The sequence below is a fragment of the Dama dama genome, chromosome 18, assembly GCF_033118175.1.
Source record: "Dama dama isolate Ldn47 chromosome 18, ASM3311817v1, whole genome shotgun sequence".
NCBI classification, from domain to species: Eukaryota; Metazoa; Chordata; class Mammalia; order Artiodactyla; family Cervidae; genus Dama; species Dama dama.
In genome coordinates, this window is record NC_083698.1 from 107715681 (window position 1) to 107732813 (window position 17133).

Consider the following 17133-nt stretch of genomic DNA (forward strand, 5'->3'; position numbering starts at 1 on the left):
CTTAATAGGATTTCCATCTCCCAGGCACACAGGACAGGGCGGAGAGGGAGGCAGCTGAGGTCCTGCGGGTGGGGACCCCGTGGAGGGGCCGTTCCTGCAGGGGGGGGCGGGGCGACCCTCACCGGTGCTGGCGTGGCGCGGCGGCGGCAGGGGCAGCGCCCCGGTGCGCATGGCCTCGATGTCGTCGGCCGAGGAGGCCCGGCGCACACTGGCGCAGCTCTCTCGGGAGCGCGTCCGGGCCAGGCTGCAGCTGGAGCCCGAGGCATCGGGGTTGAGGCTGTGCGCCCGGGGCGACGGGTGCGGGCCCGGCGGGCAGGCGGGCGGCAGCGGAGGCGGCGGCGGCGGCGGCGGCGAGCCGGGACCCACCAAAGCGCGCCTCTCCTCGGCAGCCCTCCCCGCCACGTGGTTGTCCATGGCCGTCACCTCGTCCAGGGCCAGGGACTCGCTGCTCGGGGCCGCGGGAGTCAAGTCCACGTCCACCACCACGGCCCCCGGGGCGCCCGCGCCGCCTGCGCTACCGGGCCGCACCGACGAATCCCGGGCAGTCAAGGCCAGCAGCGCGGGCAGCTTCAATCGGAAGGTCTTGGCGCGGCCTGCGGGTGGGGGTGGGTAGAGGGGAGGTGCGTGGCCACAGCAGCCCGGGAGGGGGCAAGGCCTAGGAGCTGGAGCCCCAGTCACCAAGGGGAGGAAGGAGGAAAAGGGGGGGGCCCGATAGCCAGAGGGCACCCCTCCACCCCGACCCCTGCTACACAGGACTCAAGTCTCCAAAGAAGTCTAGAAGAGGGGTCCCCAACCTCAGAATGTAATGCCTGATGCCGGGAGGTGGAGCTGATGTAACAATAACAGAAATCAAGTAGGGAAGAAATGTAATGGGCTTGAATTATCCGGAAACCACACATCCCCCCACCCCTGGTCGGTGGAAACCTGTCACTGGTGCCACAAAGGTTGGAGACCACTGGCCTAGAACACAATCTTATCTGAGACTCTGGCAATAATAAACCACTGTCTTTCCTGGTGGTCTCCACCAAACCTCCTGTGACTTTCCCAACTGCGCCCAGTGGGTGTCAGTATCTCCACTTTTTAGACTGGAGGAAACTCAGGCATCAGTGAGTTATGTCATTTGTGGGAGGTCACACAGGAGCTTTGGATGCTTTTTGATGCTTTTGAACTATGGTGTTGGAGAAGACTCTTGAGAGTCCCTTGGACGGTAAGGAGATCCAACCAGTCCATTCTAAAGGAAATCAGTCCTGAATATTCATTGGGAGGACTGATGCTGAAGCTGAAACTGCAATACTTTGGCCACCTGATGCGAAGAGCTTAATCATTGGAAAAACACCTTGATGCTGGGAAAGATTGAAGGTAGGAGAAGGGGACGATAGAGGATAAGATGGTTGGATGGCATCACTGACTCAATGGACATGAGTTTGAGTAAACTCCAGGAGTTGGTGACGGGGAGGCCTGGCGTGCTGCAGTCCATGGGGTTGCAAAGAGTCGGACACGACTGAGCAACTGAACTGAACTGAACACAGGAGCTGGCAGGGCCTGCATCTGAGTGGAGAAGGAGTGATACCATGGGTTCCTGCTGTACCCCGCCACCTTGAGGGTGGTACCCATGGGACAGGCCGGGCCAGCTTTATTGCCATTTTAGAACTTGAGAAACCAAGAGGTGGTTTCTTTTGCCGTGACCCTGAGGGAACATTTAAAATTAAATCCAAAGAGGCCACAGAGGGGGGTGGGGGGGGGTGTCTGAGCCTTTGAGTCACAGGAGGATGAGGTGAGGCCTCCCTGTCTCCAGCCCCAGGAAGCAGTCCCCTCATGTTCCCAAGTATCCAGGAAGCGGCCAGTTCAGAACTAGGACCAGGAACAGAAACATCCCAGAACTGAGTCCATCAGAGACGGGGCCTTCTTATGAGCAGTGGGAGCCACCCTGGAGCAACCAGGGCCAGCTGGGAAGGGGGACCCCCCCCATCCCTGGGGCTGGAGAGAGGACCACTCCCAAGGGGCTGCTGGAGGGGGAACCCAAGCCAGTAAAGGCTGTGAAGCCAGGCGTGATCCTGCCCCCCAAGGAAAGGGGAGTCTGGACTCGGTCACTCCACACCATCTGTCCACGCTGAGCCACATGGAACCGGCCATATCCTTCGTGTTCACTCCCCCATCTCTGAAAGGTCCTCCCCCTCTGCTGCCTTCGAATCCCTGCCTGCAGAGCCTTGGTCTTAGGCAGCCTCATGGCCCCAGGGGAGGGAAACCATACATTCCTGCACCAGCCAGACAGCACAGCCGCACTTACCGGAGGCCAGCCAGCTGGCTGGAGGGGCGCGGTGGTTGGTGTCCCGGGCTGGCGACCCCACCAGGTCCTTCTCCATCACCACCTCGAAGTTGAGAATGAACATGATGACGGCCCCATCTTCGTTCTTCACGGGTACCACATCCACCAGGCACAGGAAGCAGCTCCCTGCAAAGTGCGGACACCGGCCCCTGTGTTCCCGGGGGGGATGGACACCCCTCCCCCGGAACCTGAAGGGGCCTGTCCACTTCTGACGCCCCCACGGCTCCCGAGCCCACTGTTGCCCCCTTGTCTCGCCAGCGGCTGCTGCCCCACCCCACCTCCTCCTGCCACGTGCCAGCCAGAGCCGCCTCCCTGATGGGCCGCGCCAGCTTTCCCCTTCCAGAGCTCTCCCTTCCTCTCTCTCTGCCGGCCGTGTCACTCCTGCCCTCTCTCCCCCCGTGTGCCTTCTCCTCACACTGTCTTCTTTCTGCTCCTTTCTTCCTACATTGTTGCCTCATTTCCCCTCTCTTCTCACGTTGTATCTCTGCTCTTCCTCAGGCACGACGGTGCAGCCCAGAGAGGACGCCCAGACTTTAAGCCCAGGATCTCAGGGTCCAGATCCCAGCTCTGCTGCCTAATCACAGATGCCTTTTCTTCCATGTTTACCCCACTTGGACCTCATTTTCCTCATCTCGAAAATGGGAACGCTAACCATTCACTCCTCGTGAGTTGTGACGATTAAGTCAATGCGTGCCAGGTGCTTAGTGTAGTACCTGGCATGCGCTGAACACTAGAGGCAAGCGGACACCCTGGCCCCTCGTTCTGTCTTTCCTCCTCTTTCTCAGTCCCCAGCTGGTGTGTTGCCCACAAAAAGTTCAGAAGTTGCGAGCTAGAGTTTCAAAAGCTTTACAGCAATTTGACATTGCCACAATAGCCAAGCATATGATTTTTGCATTTCACACCAGTACTGGTCTGTAAAGAAGGCCGAGCGCTGAAGAACTGATGCTTTTGAACTGTGGTGTTGGAGGACTCAAGAGTCCCTCGGACAGCAACAAGATCAAACCAGTCCATCCTAAAGGAACTCAGTCCTGAGTATTCATTGGAAGGACTGATGCTAAAGCTGATGCTCCAATCCTTTGGCCACTTGAGGCAAAGATCTGACTCATTAGAAAAGCCTCTGATGCTGGAAAAGACTGAAGGCAGGAGGAGAAGGGGACGACAGAGGATGAGGCATCATCGACTCAATGGGCATGAGTTTGAGCAAACTCTGGGAGACAGTGAAGGACAGGGAAGCCTGGAGTGCTGCAGTCCATGGGGTCGCAAAGAGTGGAACACGGATGAGCAACTGAACAAGAACTGGTCTGTAACACATTAGAAATTCACCAGAGTCAAGAAGCACTGTTTCTAGATGTTTCATCTCTGACTCTGGTGAGAGACATCTTGTCTTTTTCTCTCTTCTTGACTTTATTTATTCCCTCCCAACCTCTCTCTGGCCACCAGGGCCCCTATTCCAGGTGATGTCAGTTCACCAGGCCAAATGTACCCAATATGCCTCTGCCCTGACCAGCACCCGGCCCGCTCACCCGCCTCTCCACTTAGTTCTCAAAGAGACCCCATGGGCTTTCAGGCTCTGCCTAAAGCCCAGCTCAGAATCGCCCCCTGCAGGAAGCCCTTGCTGTTGCAACAAGAAGGTGCATTAACATCCCATTCCTCCTCCTCCAGGGGCCCGAGGGGGACCAAGCATGCTCTGCATCTCCTCTTCCAGAGCAGAGACTTCTTTCCTGGTGCTCATCTGTGTCCTGTGAACTGCAGGCGCCTAACTCGCCAGTGTCTGTGTCCCCTCTGACGAGCCCAGCAGCCAGAACAATGCACCAGGGAGCAGGCGCTGGCCAGAGGGCTTGGTGATGGGGCGGTGCTGATGGTAGGGGAGGGGTTGAGGATGGGGACTGGATTCTGGAGGGAACAGGGCTGGGGTGAACTGAGTCAAGGCCAACAACCTGGAGGGGCTGGTGGCTAAAAAGGCCAGGGAGGGGGGGCGGCTAGCCCTGGGGAACACAGCCGAAGCTTCACCAGGGACCCGACAAGGCCGGGCACAAAGGGAGAGGCTGGCCGGGCCCAAGGAAGATCTGCTGGGGACAGGGCTAATTGAGGCAGCAGAGCAGCGATTCTAACAGCTATGGGATTAACCTCGCAGACTGAGATCCTCTGCAACCAAGGGAACGGGGGAGGCACTGAGATGAGGGGGGCTGGGCCAGAGGAGGGGCTGGCCAGGAATTCTCCGCCCCACCCCAAAGCCCTTCCACTCACCCAGGCCCTCATGGCTCAGCGCGCAAGACCTGACCTGGGAGGCGCTGTCCGGGTCTCTCTTCCAGTAGCCGCTCCTGTCCTCTGACCTCCGGCCTCTGACATGGCCCAGCTGAAGCTCGGCCGTGGTGTTGGGAGCTGCAGGAGGCTGGGCCCAGCTGGAGACCGTTTGGCACCCAGACAGCCCGCCTGGAGTTTATGCCCTAATATGGTGATGGCCGGCAGCGGCCTGAGCAGGGACTGGCCCTCACAAGGACTAAGGAGAGGCCAGAGACCAGGAAACCCTTAGCCCTGGAGACCCCCCCCACCCCAACACCCACACCTTGGGAGTCCAGTGATCCAGGCCCTGGATCCTCATTCTCCCCTAGGAAACTCATCTAAGATAAGTCCAGAGCCTGGACCTCGGATGAGCCCAACCTTCTGGATGGCCTGGGGAATCCTGCCCCCAGGACACCAACTCAGGATTCTGAACCTGAGGCCTCAACACCCCATGCCCACTTCAATTGTGGATTCTTGGCCATAGAGGCCAGAACTGCACTCTGCAGCCCAGAGAGCCCAGGACCCAGACATCCCCGGACCCTGACAGCCCAGGGATGTCAGAAACTACAGATACAAGCCCCCCTTACAGCACAGGCCCATCCTCGGCCCCTGGACACACAGACACACTCGGAGCCCCCTTGGTCCTCTCCCTTTGTCGATAATCAAAGAATTTTTCCCCTTTCAAATAACCCTGTAAAAGCCCTTGTTATTCCAAAAATGTGAACTGGAACCCTGCCTGATGGATTGTGGGGGGGAACGGGGAAGGGGGGTCCTCATGGAGAGGCTCTAGCTGCTGTCTTTGAGGGGACATAATGGAAGGAAGGAAAGCAGGTGGCCCAGGTCGGCCAGGGCTCTGAGGGGCTCTGCCTCCCACCACCCTGCCTGGCTGGCTGGGTCTTCTGTGGGCTGCCGTGTCTCACACACGCACACACCCAACTCTTAAACCAGAACTGCCAGAGGACCCCATCCCATCAGTGGCTGAAATGATGGTGGGTGGGGGGTCCCTGGGGGCAGCTGAAAGTCATCAGGCCAGGGGTGGGACAGAGGGACAGCCAGAACTGGGCATGGGGGCGGGGTGGGGAGGGCGGAGAGGGCAAATCGCCGCCTGCGGGGCGGTGGGGCCGTGATCTTCACACAGCTCAGCAGAGAAGAGACACGGCGACTCGGTGTCCCGCTCGCCCCTAGGGAGCCCTGGGCTGATGCACCGCCCTACGCAGCCGCGTCTCGCCCTCCGCGAGCCCCGCTCCCCCGTACCCCAGACCCTACTCATCACTCTGCGCCCCTCCTCCCGTCGCCTCGCCCCGGCCCCGCCGAGCACCTCCGGGAAGGGAGCCGAGGCGGACATCTGCCCAGAGCCGGGTGAGGCTGCACTTCCGCCGGGGGCCGCTGTGTGGCAGGCGCGGCCCGCGCTCCCGAGGCCGCGGGGCCCTGAGCGCGGGCGCAGGACCGCAATGGGTGGGAGAGGATGGAGAGGTTCCTGCCCGGCCCACCGAACGGCTATGGGGCTCCCAGGCGCAAAGGCGAGGGGGCGGGGGCACAGGGTACGAAGTCGGCCTTTGCTAATTGCATCAGAAGGACTTTGGGCAAGTTACCTGCCCACCCCACCCCCCAGCCCCAAAGAGCTCGTCTGCAACACGGAGCGATGACCATGCCCCATCGCCCCATGTCACGGTCTGGAGGGATGGATGACGGGGGCACTGTGAAGCAGGGGAACCCAAGAAGGTCTTGTCTGTCTGTGTATTTTGGACCACAGGGTGCAGCATGGGAGAATCTTAGCTCCCAGACCAGGGATAGAATCCTCGACCACCCCCGGCAGGGGAAGCATGGAGTCTTAACCAAGGGATAGAATCCTCGCCCCCTGCGGCGGAAGTGCTGAAGACCGGCAGGGAAGTAAGTCCCCAGGGAAGCCTGGATAAATGGAGGAGAAGGAGAGGCAGAGGGCCAGCCTGGCTCACGTGGCTGATTCCAAAGAATGCCTGACTCACACCCCTGGAACCCCCAGCCCCAGCTGTGGCAGCCAGGCTCCTTTGCCTGCCTCCTGGGCTCACGGGGGCACCCTGGGCCCGGTGGGGATGACCAGGAGAGGAAAGGCAGTCACGGACTGACGCCCCACAAGGACAGGCCCCTCTGAGCCTCCGATCATAAGGGCTGCAGAGGTCACACAGCTCACTGCAGGCCACTGAGGGAGGGAGAAGGGGGGGCAGTGGGAGGGCCCCGGAGGACCAGGCCTGGCCACCCCCCTTCCAGGTGCAGCAGGTACAGCTCCTCCTGCCCCTGGGGAAGGGCACCTTCTTCATCAGAACGCGACGCTGACTTGCTTCCACCTGGTGTCCGCCCGTGCCCAACAGTGTACCTGGGCATCATCACTGCCCTGCCTCCCAGCCCATCGAGGGGCCCCACTCACAGTCCGAAACCCAACTGCCCACCTCTAGGCACTCCCAGCTGGGCCCCAGGCAGGACCTGCCCTTGGCTTTCACAGGGGCAGGCCTTATCTCTCAGGGCAGCACCGGCCGGGGTGGGGGTGGGGGATGGAGGGAGGAGGGGTGAAGCGGAGGGCAGCAGGTGACCTGAGTGTCTTTGGACAAGCTCCCCAGGTCAGAGTCTCTAGTGGCTTGTCTGCAAACCAGGTATCACAGCTCTCTCATCCCCCTGAAAGGTGGCTTTTCATCCCCCTGAGACATTCTGAGCACACGAACAAGGCAGGCCGGGCCCCCACCCTCCCTGGGTCGAGGATTCAATGGGACTCCCAGTTCCGGGTCCAGGGTGAGTTGGCAGAGAGAGGAGTCCTGGGGTGCTGAGCTGAGCTGATCTGCCCCCATCCTCAGGAGACTGGACCATTGCTGTGTGACTGTGGCCAGGTCAGCCACCTCTCTGAGCTTCAGATTTCCTCTGGGTACTGCAGGGACAAGTGACTCTAGCCCCAGGGGGCCGGATGAGATGACAGACGGCCTGTGGAAGCATCCGGAGCAGTAACAAAGCAGGGGGCCGGGTCCTCGCAGGGAGGGAGACCTTGAGGAGGCAGCCATCCTCGCCCCGGTCACCGGCCTGCCTTGCTGGAGCAGGAGTTGGGCCCAAAGTCACGCCGAGGGCAGGAGGCTGGGGCTGCAGTCAGCCTGTCCGCCCCCAGGCAGAGGCTGTCTCCGACGGCGGCCCAGGCTGCGCAGTGTCAGGTTATATTTAGCCTGGTGGCGGCGACAGGAAGATGCCGCGGGGAGTCGCTCCTGGCCGGGGGCCACCGTGTCGCCAACATCCCGGATCTCTTGGGCAGTGGGGGCCCAGGGAAGGCCAGGCACACTGCAGGCCCAGGGGATGGAGCGGGGGAGCCTGAGAGGCCAGCCAGTGAATGAGTGTGTGCATGCGTGCGTGTGTCAGTGTGTGAGAGAGAGAGGCAGGTAGCCAATCCCCCGACTCCAGGAGCTGAGTGGAACAGACCCCCTCCCCAGGGAAACTCGCTGCAGAAGCGGGCTTGGGGAGCACGGTCCAGACCCCAGCTAACATGCGAGGAGCATCTCCAAACAGACTCTCCACTAAGCCCACTGGCCTAACACCTTCCCAGAGACCTGCAGGGCCTGACGCAGGGCCTCGGGGGGGGCCTCTGCCTGGCATCCAGACCCCACCCAAACCCACTGCGTGTGGCCTGTCTGTGCTACTGTTCTCCAGGGCGGCTGTGATGGCCTCACGAGGAAAGCTCTTTCTAGAAAAGCCCTGGGGACGCGTCTGTGAACTGGGAGTCACAGCCCTGCCCTGTGCTGCAGCAAGGCCCGGGAAGGTGAAACCAGGCCATGTTTATCCGGGGAAAGCTTCACTTCACGGCTGCATCCCAGGCCCTCCTCCCAGAAGCCTCTGCACTTAACCTCCCTTCTCCGGCTTCCTGGAGCCTGGCCCTCCTCAGCCCTTCAGAATCCCCTGTTACCAACCAGGTCACACCCTCAGCTGCCCTCCCAGCCAGGCCTCCCATCCCCAGACCCCGGAAATTGTCAAGTCCCCGGCCGACTGGCCTCAGAGCCCCCTCCAGTGGACCCCAGCTTCACAGACCCTCCCACTCCTCACAGCCACACCTTGCCTCCCTCTCTCTAGGTGCCCAGAGGACCCGTCTACCAGAGCTTTCTTGATGGCTCCATCCGGTCTACAGGGATGTTTCTCATTGAAAGCTCATCTAAAATGACTGAGTTCAGTTCAGTTCCTCAGTCATGTCTGACTCTGCGACCCCATGGACTGCAGCACACCAGGCTACCCTGTTCATCACCAACTCCTGGAGCTTACACAAACTCATGTCCATCGAGTCAGTGATGCCATCCAACCATTTCATCCTCTGTCGTCCCCTTCTCCTCCTGCCTTCTATCTTTCCCAGCATCAGTGTCTTTTCCAATGAGTCATCTCTTCGCATCAGGTAGCCAAAGTATTGGAGTTTCAGCTTCAGCATCAGTCCTTCCCATGAATTTTCAGGACTGATTTCTTTTAGGATTGACTAGTTGGATCTCCTTGCAGTCCAAGGGACTCTCAAGAGTCTTCTCGAACACCACAGTTCAAAAGCATCAATTCTCCGGCACTCAGCTTTCTTTATAGTCCAACTCTCACATCCATACATGACTACTGGAAAAACCACAACTTTGACTAGATGGAGCTTTGTCAGCAAAGTAATGTCTCTGCTTTTTAATATGTTGTCTAGGTTTGTCTAAAACTATTGGGCTGGCCAAAAAGTTCATTCTTTTCTATCTGGCCAACTCAATACAGCCCTAATGTGGGTGGTAACTGTACCCTGGCTTCTTGGGGAGGGGAGATTTCTCCCTCTGCCCAGAGCCACAGCCCTGAAGCCAGGGCTGGACTGGCTTCAAGGGAAGTACTGGGTAAGCAGATGTCCAGCTGATCCTGAGCTCAGGGTAGGGACCCACGCTGACAGCAGGTGGGGACAGGGCTGTCTCCTTCACCCTTTCAGCTCCCTTTCAGATCCAGGGGCACTGACTGTCCTTTCACAACAGGATCTGCTCATTTCAAACCCACCCTGAGTCTGGACAGCAGTCAGAATCCCCTAGGAATTATTTCCCCCCCTAGGGATTCTTATGGGAAGAACTGACTCATTGGGAAAGACCCTGATGCTGGGAAAGATTGAAGGCAGGAGGAGAAAGGGACAGCAGAGGATGAGACGGTTGGATGGCATCACTGACTCAATGGACCTGAGTTCGAGGAAACTCCCTCTGGGAGATGGTTGAAGGACAGGGAAGCCTGGTGTGCTGCAGTCCATGGGGTCACAAAGAGTCAGACACAACTGAGTGACCGAACAACAACAGGGATTTAGGTGGCATCTTCTGCTGAAGTGCAGGGCTTCCCAGGTGGCTCAAAGGATAAAGAATCTGCATACAACACGGGAGACCTGGGTTCCATCCCCGGGTTGGGAAGATCCCCTGGAGAAGGGAGTGGCTACCCACTCCAGTGTTCTTTCCCGGATAAGCCCATGGACAGAGAAGCCTGGTGGACTACAGTCTATAGGGTCAAAAAGAGTCAGACATGACTGAGCAACTAACACTTTAACACCTTCTGCGGAAGCACTATTCAATTCAATCTGGTCAACAGAGAGCACGGAACTCGGAGGCTGACAGCCTGGAAATCCGTGCAAGGGGGCTGGGGTATCTCTGAGCCTCAGACCCCCACCAACCCTCTTCATGAGGACCCCTACCCAGCTGGCCACAGGAAGCAAGAGCACATAGAATTGAGGCCCACTAGGACAGCAGGGATCTCTGCCCCCATCGGGGGTTTAGCAAGCTTCTAGAACAGCTCTCCCACCTAGGCTGCTGACATACCCTAGAGGGCCTGTCCCAAAGGTCACCCAATCAGGGAAGCGCCAGCTTCTCGGTCATTAAACGGAGACTTGCACCCCTTGCCTGACTCACCCACCTCCCAGGACTCCAACAGACAAATACACGTGCATGTGAAAGCCTGCTGAAAAGGCAGCTGGAACATTCCCACATCAACACATATGGCAATGACCCAGACATAAACAGAGAGAAGCAGCGTTATTCAGATGATAGGATCATCTCCCTGGAGGACCAATAAAATCAACAGATAAACAATTAGAACTAATAAGAGAGCTCATCCAAGGAGGCTGCCAAACACAAGACCAGCCCATAGAACATACAGCATTTCTCTCCACCAGCATAAAGCTATCAGAACATGTGTGTGCTAAGGCGCCTCAGTCGTGTCCGACTCCGTGCGGCCCTACAGACTAGAGCCTGCAAAGCTTCTCTGGCCATGGGAGTCTCCAGGCAAGAATACTGGAGTGGGTTGCCGTGTCCTCCTCCAGGGGAATCTTCCCAATCCAGGCATCAGACCTGCGTCTCTTATGTCTCCTGCATTGGCAGGCAGGTTCTTTACCACTAGCACCACCTGGGAAGCCCATTAGAATAAGCAGTCAAGATAAGATCTCTTTTATAACAGCAACAAAATCTGAAGTATCTAGGAAGTGACCAAGAATGCACAAGATCTCTATAAGGGAAAAAAAAAAAGCTTTAAGCTAATAAAGGATGCAGAAATAATCTGATAAATGGAGAGTCACTCCAGACTCTCAGAAGGGACAGATATTCTAAAGATGTCAATTCTCCCCCAAATTAACCTATAAAGCCAATCTAATTCCAATCAAGATTCTAGTGGCGTTTCTCTTCCCAGGAACTTGATAAACTTCCTCTAGAGTTCGTAAACGAGAAGATAGGTCCTCAAATATGTGTGTCAACCTTTCAAAAGAACAAGGAGGGGACTTCCCTGGTGGTCCAGCGGTAAAGCATCCACCTGCCAATGCAGGCGACATGAGTTCAATCCCTGGTCCGGGAAGATTCTACATGCTGCAGGGCAACTAAGCCTGTGTGCTACAACTACTATGCTCTGCAACAAGAGAAGCCACTGCAATGAGAAGCCTATGCACCTCAACTAGGGAAAGCCAATACACAGCAACAAAAACCCATTGCAGTCAAAAATAAATAAATAAAATTTTTTTAAAAAGAAGAACAAGGAGGGAAGATTTGCCTTTCCAGATACCAAGACATACTAACTGCCATACTTTTAACAGGGTTTTGATTCATGAACAAATAAATACTTGAAACAAGACAAGAGAGCTCAAAGTCAGACCCATAGATATATAGGGAGTTAACCAGTGATAACAGTGGCACCACAAAGCAACAGGAAAGAATAGACTGTTTACTGATGTGTTGGGAAAATTGGCTCAGCACACGGAAAAAAAAATACAACTTGATCCCTATTTGACACCACAGACAGAGGTAGGCTCAGGATGGATTAAAGACTCGACTGAGTCTTTAAGTGAAGAGAAGAAAGTGTAGATCTTTGCAGTCTCAGGACGGTGAAGGGTTTCTTAAACAAAACTTCAAAAGCATAAAGAAAGCTAGAAAGATCTGTGAATTTGCTTGTATCAAAATTAGGTATCTTTGTTGGATAAATCTGACAGGACTAAGTAAGAGCAGATACTTGCAATATCTTGAGTCAACGGGGATTAACATCCAGCACACGCACTGAATATTTAACTGTATGCATTTGTATTTCCAGAATCCATAAGCAACTCTTACAAATCAACAAGAACAAAAGACAGCAGCTTCACGGAAACGTGAGCCCAGGATATGAGCAGGCAATTCACAGGAAAGAAACCGAAACAGTCACTTACAAGATGCTCGGGACTATGCTCGGGACTCGCATGAAATCAAAGAAATGCAAATTAAAGCAGTAAGATATCACTTTCACCTATTACACTTGCAGAAATTAGCAAGGTGGCTAATGCCAAGTGTGTCAGAGATGCAGGGGAATTCTATGCTCTGCTTAGGAGGGTGGTGTTAGCTGCAGCCCTGCTCACGCACAGCCTGACAGTGCTGAGTTGAATTAAGTGTCCACATACCCTGTGATCCAGCAACGCCACTCACTCCTGGGGATAAATCCCAAAGATGTCCTCACATGAGTCCAAAAGGGACCATGCGTGAGGATGTCCACTGTAACATCCTTTATCGGGACAACCATAGAGACCTCCCCAAGAGAGGAGACAGGTAAAAGGAGGGAGGCACACGCCAGAGAATACGGAGCCCTAGACTCAGTATCAAGCAGCAAGCTGGCTGGACTCGAAGGCGGACTCCCGGGCAGCAAAAGTGAACACCAGAATACAATATACAGCACATATCATTTACATAAATTAAACCTATACGCAGCCAGACAAAACACACATTCTGCAAGAACATATGCAAGCAACACATTCACAGGAAGTACATTTGAATGGCTGCCTAAGGGAACGGTAATGGGACTGGGGACTGAGAAAACAGGAAAAGAGGGAGAAACCCATGAAAAGATAAAGAGGAGGGACCTCCCTGGTGGTCCAGTGGTTAAGAATCCACCTCCCAATGCAGGGGGACACAGGTTTGATCCCTGGTCGGGAATCTACATTTTGTTCTATTAACCCAAATTTCCTGGGGCTCTGGGCCTACTGCAGCCCAAACGGCCACTTGGAAGTGAGGTGGGAATGGACTTCGGTCAGAAGCGGGGATGGAGGGGTGCAGTCAGAGAGGGCTTCCTGAAGGTGGCGGCTGTGGGTGGGGGTGGTGTCTCAGCGCTGGGAAGAGAGAAGAGTCTGAGACAGATCCTGGAGGGGGAGGCCCTGGGAGGGGGCAGGTACAGGGGACGGGGAGGACAGGGCTCGGGGAGGACGGGGCAGTCGAGGCTTGGCGCCTGGCAGGGTCAGGGTGGCCAGGAGAAGGCAGCCGTGGGGCACGAGGGGGTCTGTGCACAGGGTGCGGTGAGGAGCGTACTGGGGGCGAACCAACAGGCTTCACATCAGGAGGGGCACAGAGGTCAAGGCTGGGGGTCCCAATCCTTCTAGGCCAATGTGATAAGCCAGGCTGGGGCGGGGACCCAGTGCCAGGGCCTGGATGGCCCAGAGGGGCGGTGGGGTTCTGTGCTGGGCAGGACTCGAGTGGAAAGAGGAAAATGACTGGAGTTCCCACTCAGGCCCCTGCCAGCTGCCTAAGTCCCCTTAGCTTTTCTGAGTGAGTCTGGCACCTGGGGAGGACCCTGCTAAGAACCACCTGCCCACAGCCTGCATCCCAGCTTGCAAATGATAAGTGCAGTCACAACAGGAAGGGTGCCCACGATACTGCCCCCTGCCCCAGCTCGGCTCCCCCCATCCAGGCCTCCTGGGTCCATCTCTGGGAAGACTGAGAATCCCCAGATGCCATCCCTGTTCCCCAACAATGACCACTGCCCCCCTCCCCCCGCACGGCAGGACTGGGGGATTCACTGCTCTCGGTGGCCACCTCGGGCCACCTCTACCTGGCCCACCTTCCTCTGGCTCTGACAGCCTCCCCATCCTCTTAAAAGACCCCTCCCAGCCTCAGCATTCTGTTATTCTAAGGCTCTTCACAGAGGGAGCCACCGTGGCCCAGAGATGGGAAGTGACTTGTCCAAGGTCACACAGCCCACCTACAACTCAGCCAGAGTCATTCAATCATTCATTTGTTCAGCAAGCAGGAACTCAGCTCCCCCTGTGCAGGAGACATACAATCACAACGGAGCACAAAAGAGGCCGCCGTCTGCCCTCCCGGAGCTTACAGTCTAGAGCGGGGGAGTCAGATGCAGCAGCCGTACCCAGAACTGTGAGCTGGGGACATGGGGGTTAAGGAGAAGTAGATACTGCCCTGCCTGCAAGGTGCTTCTAGTTCAGTACTCATGAGACAGAATTCGGAGAGCGGCCTGATTGAGGCCCACCACAGGTCACAGCGTGGAGCTCTTTATGGGCCCTGGGCTAGGGACAGGAAGGGACTGCACGGGGACAGTGGTTCACCCTGAGCCTCCCCCATACTCATCACTCGTGCCGGGCATCCTTCTGCGCCCCCTCTCCCGACCCTGACCCCATGGCAGGGGTGAGAGTGTCAGTGAAAGTCGTTCACACTGAGGGAGAGCCGCGTCCACACTCCTCCCTGCTTACAGGGCAGGGGTGACACGAGAGAACGTCTTTATAAAGAGAAAGTTTCGCTCTCCACCCAGGCGAGCAGATCCCAAAGGGGGGCCTTCCAAGCCCCCTCGGGATGATGTTTAACTGTGAAAAGACCGTCTCGGGTTCTTTGAAGCCCCACCTCCCTGGAAGCCACCTCCGGGCAGAGAAGAGGCTGAGGCTCACCCTGTCTCACGCCCCCAGGCTGGCCCTCCTGCTGCCCACGGCCCCCCTCCCCAGAACCCAAGGCCACCGTCAAACTCTGCTCCCATCCCAGACGCGCTCTGCACAAATATTTACATAGCTCCTCTCGGGGGCTCCAGCAGACACAACACGGAGGAGCCGCCCTCCCGACACTCTCCAGACCCCAGAAGAGGCCAGGAGTGGCCCACGTCCTCGGTGGAGGCAGGCCCGCCTGGCCCCCAGGGTGGGGCTGGGACACGAAGCCCCCCACGCAGGCCAGGGCACCCTGCTCCGGCTCAGGAATGATCCCTGTCTGGAGCCGGGGAGGGAAAGCACTACTGGGCTCCAACGCAGCCCCCCTGCCCAGCTCCCAGCCACCACCGTACAAGGGCCTCACCTGCCCAACTCCAGCCTGACCCAGGCCCTGATCAGAAGGCCCAAGGTGGAGGGGGGCCCCCAATGGCTTCCCCAGCACCCCAAGAAAAGCGCTATGTCTAACCTCACTCCTCTCAGGCTCCCCCTGGTCTGCTCCATCTCAAGGACACAGAACATACACCCGGGCACCAGCCTCCATCTGACCTGCCTGCCAGACTCAACCTACCCCAGGGCTCCCTCACCAACTACCCTGAGTGATGGGGGTCTGGGGACCTGAGGATCGCGGCTTGGAGGGGACAGGGTGGCAGGGAGTGAGTGTCTGAGATTCAGGCCATGATGGAGAAGGAGGTGTGTCACAGTGAGGAGGCGGCCTTCAGGGACCAGGGAGTAGATAAGTGAAATGGCCCAGGATATGGCTTCCCAGGTGGCTCAGGGATAAAGAATCCACCTGCGGTGCAAGAGACGTGGGTTCGATCCCTGGGTCGGGAAGATCCCCTGGAGGAGGAAATGGCAACCCACTCCAGTACTCTTGCCTAGGAGAATCCCATGGACAGAGGAGCCTGGCGGGCTACAGTCCACAAGGTCGCAGCAGTTGGACATGACGTAGCGGCTAAACCACCACCACGTGGCCGGTCACAGGAGGCCCAGAGGAAGTGTCACTGGAGCTAGGAGTGCCTGCACAAGCACCTGGGAAGCTGAAGTGTGAGTCTGGGGACCGCAGATCAGTAGGCATGGGGCCACCCCTGGGGTTCTGGCTCGCCACGGGCTCTGGGGACCCTGGGGCGCACGCTGGCCTGCTGCCCCCACCCCTCCCCCAGCCCACAGCTCAGCTGTTGCAGTGGGGGCCCTCTGACCCTGTTACCATGACAACCAGCCTGCAGCTGGAGTGAAGAAGCCGACAGACTCTTCTCTAGAGACACCCCCATCCCCACCCACGCACAGGCTCCCGGGGACACGGGGACACGGAGACCAGGCCAGGACAGACAGAGAACTTGGAGCGCTGAGAGGCGGAGGCCACCAGGGCAGAGGGACAGAGGCAAGGAGGGAGGCTCCAGGGTGCCGAAGGGAGGAGAGAAAGAGAGACAGCCGCCGGGGGGAAGGAGACAAAGACCACGGGGACAGGGCCGGCAGGCGGCAGAGAGAGAGAGGCAGAAACAAAGAGCTCGGCGGACAGAGCAGAGCCGTGCTAGAAGGGGCTGCGGCCCTCCCAGGGTGGCCTGGAAAGCAGGCATGACCAGCATCGCTCCCTGCCCAGGTAGCACCCCGAGTCCGGGGTGTGGGTGCCAGCCACCTGCCCGCCCTGCGCTGCTGGGCCCTGCCCCCAGTTCGGCCTTAATCCCCGGCCGGCTGTGAAGGGGCATGGACACAGAGCCAGAACACCCCCAGCACCCCGTGTTGCTCCCCGGCCCCGAGTCGGGCCTCCCCACCTCCCAGCAGTCCCAGCAGCTAAATAATGGGGCTGTCTGGCTCAGGGCCTTGACGCTACACAGAGCTAGGCTCGAGGCACCGACACAGCACAGCTGTCCGCAGGGGCGCCTGCCAGCAGGAGGCCCCACCCCCCTTCCAGCCACCCACCTCCCTGGGGCTGGAGCCCAGGGACCCACTCTGCCCTGGCCGGCCTGGGCAGAGACCCTGAGAAAGGCCTGAACAGAAACAAGAGGCGGCACTGGCCTCTCCTCCGCTGCCCATGCACCAGGCTGTGAGCTCACGAACAACACGCACACGCGGCCCAGCTCAGGCATGGAGATCTGCCCAAGGGGCTGAGCAGAGGGACCAGGAAGGGCGGCAGAGGAGACCTGCCTGCACCCTGGGCCCCAAGTGCCAGGACAGGCAGGGGCCCACGTGACCTGAGGGCCCAGGCCGGGCTGTTGGCCACCAGGAGACACCTGATCCCCATGTAAACTAGTGAGGGCAGAGAAGGGGGCAAGCAGGCAGGGAGGGCTGGCAAAGAACCTTCTGGGTCACAGCCCCAGTTGGAGTAGGGAAATAAATGGGG

At 58.0% G+C, this 17133-nt stretch overlaps 1 protein-coding gene across 3 annotated transcripts in view; it reads right to left on the reverse strand.

Annotated features, from left to right (window-relative positions):
- The window catches only part of KCNH2 (potassium voltage-gated channel subfamily H member 2), a 35596-nt gene that overhangs the window by 12971 nt on the left and 5492 nt on the right, over positions 1-17133 (reverse strand). For 2 of the 3 annotated variants that reach the window (XM_061166116.1, XM_061166118.1), the window contains exons 3-4: positions 2288-2452; positions 123-593 (exon numbers count right to left, since the gene is read on the reverse strand). In XM_061166116.1, the coding sequence (XP_061022099.1) occupies positions 123-593; positions 2288-2452 (636 nt within the window). Of the gene's footprint in view, positions 1-122; positions 594-2287; positions 2453-4573; positions 4705-17133 lie in introns of those variants that run through there. The other variant, XM_061166117.1, reaches the window with a different exon arrangement.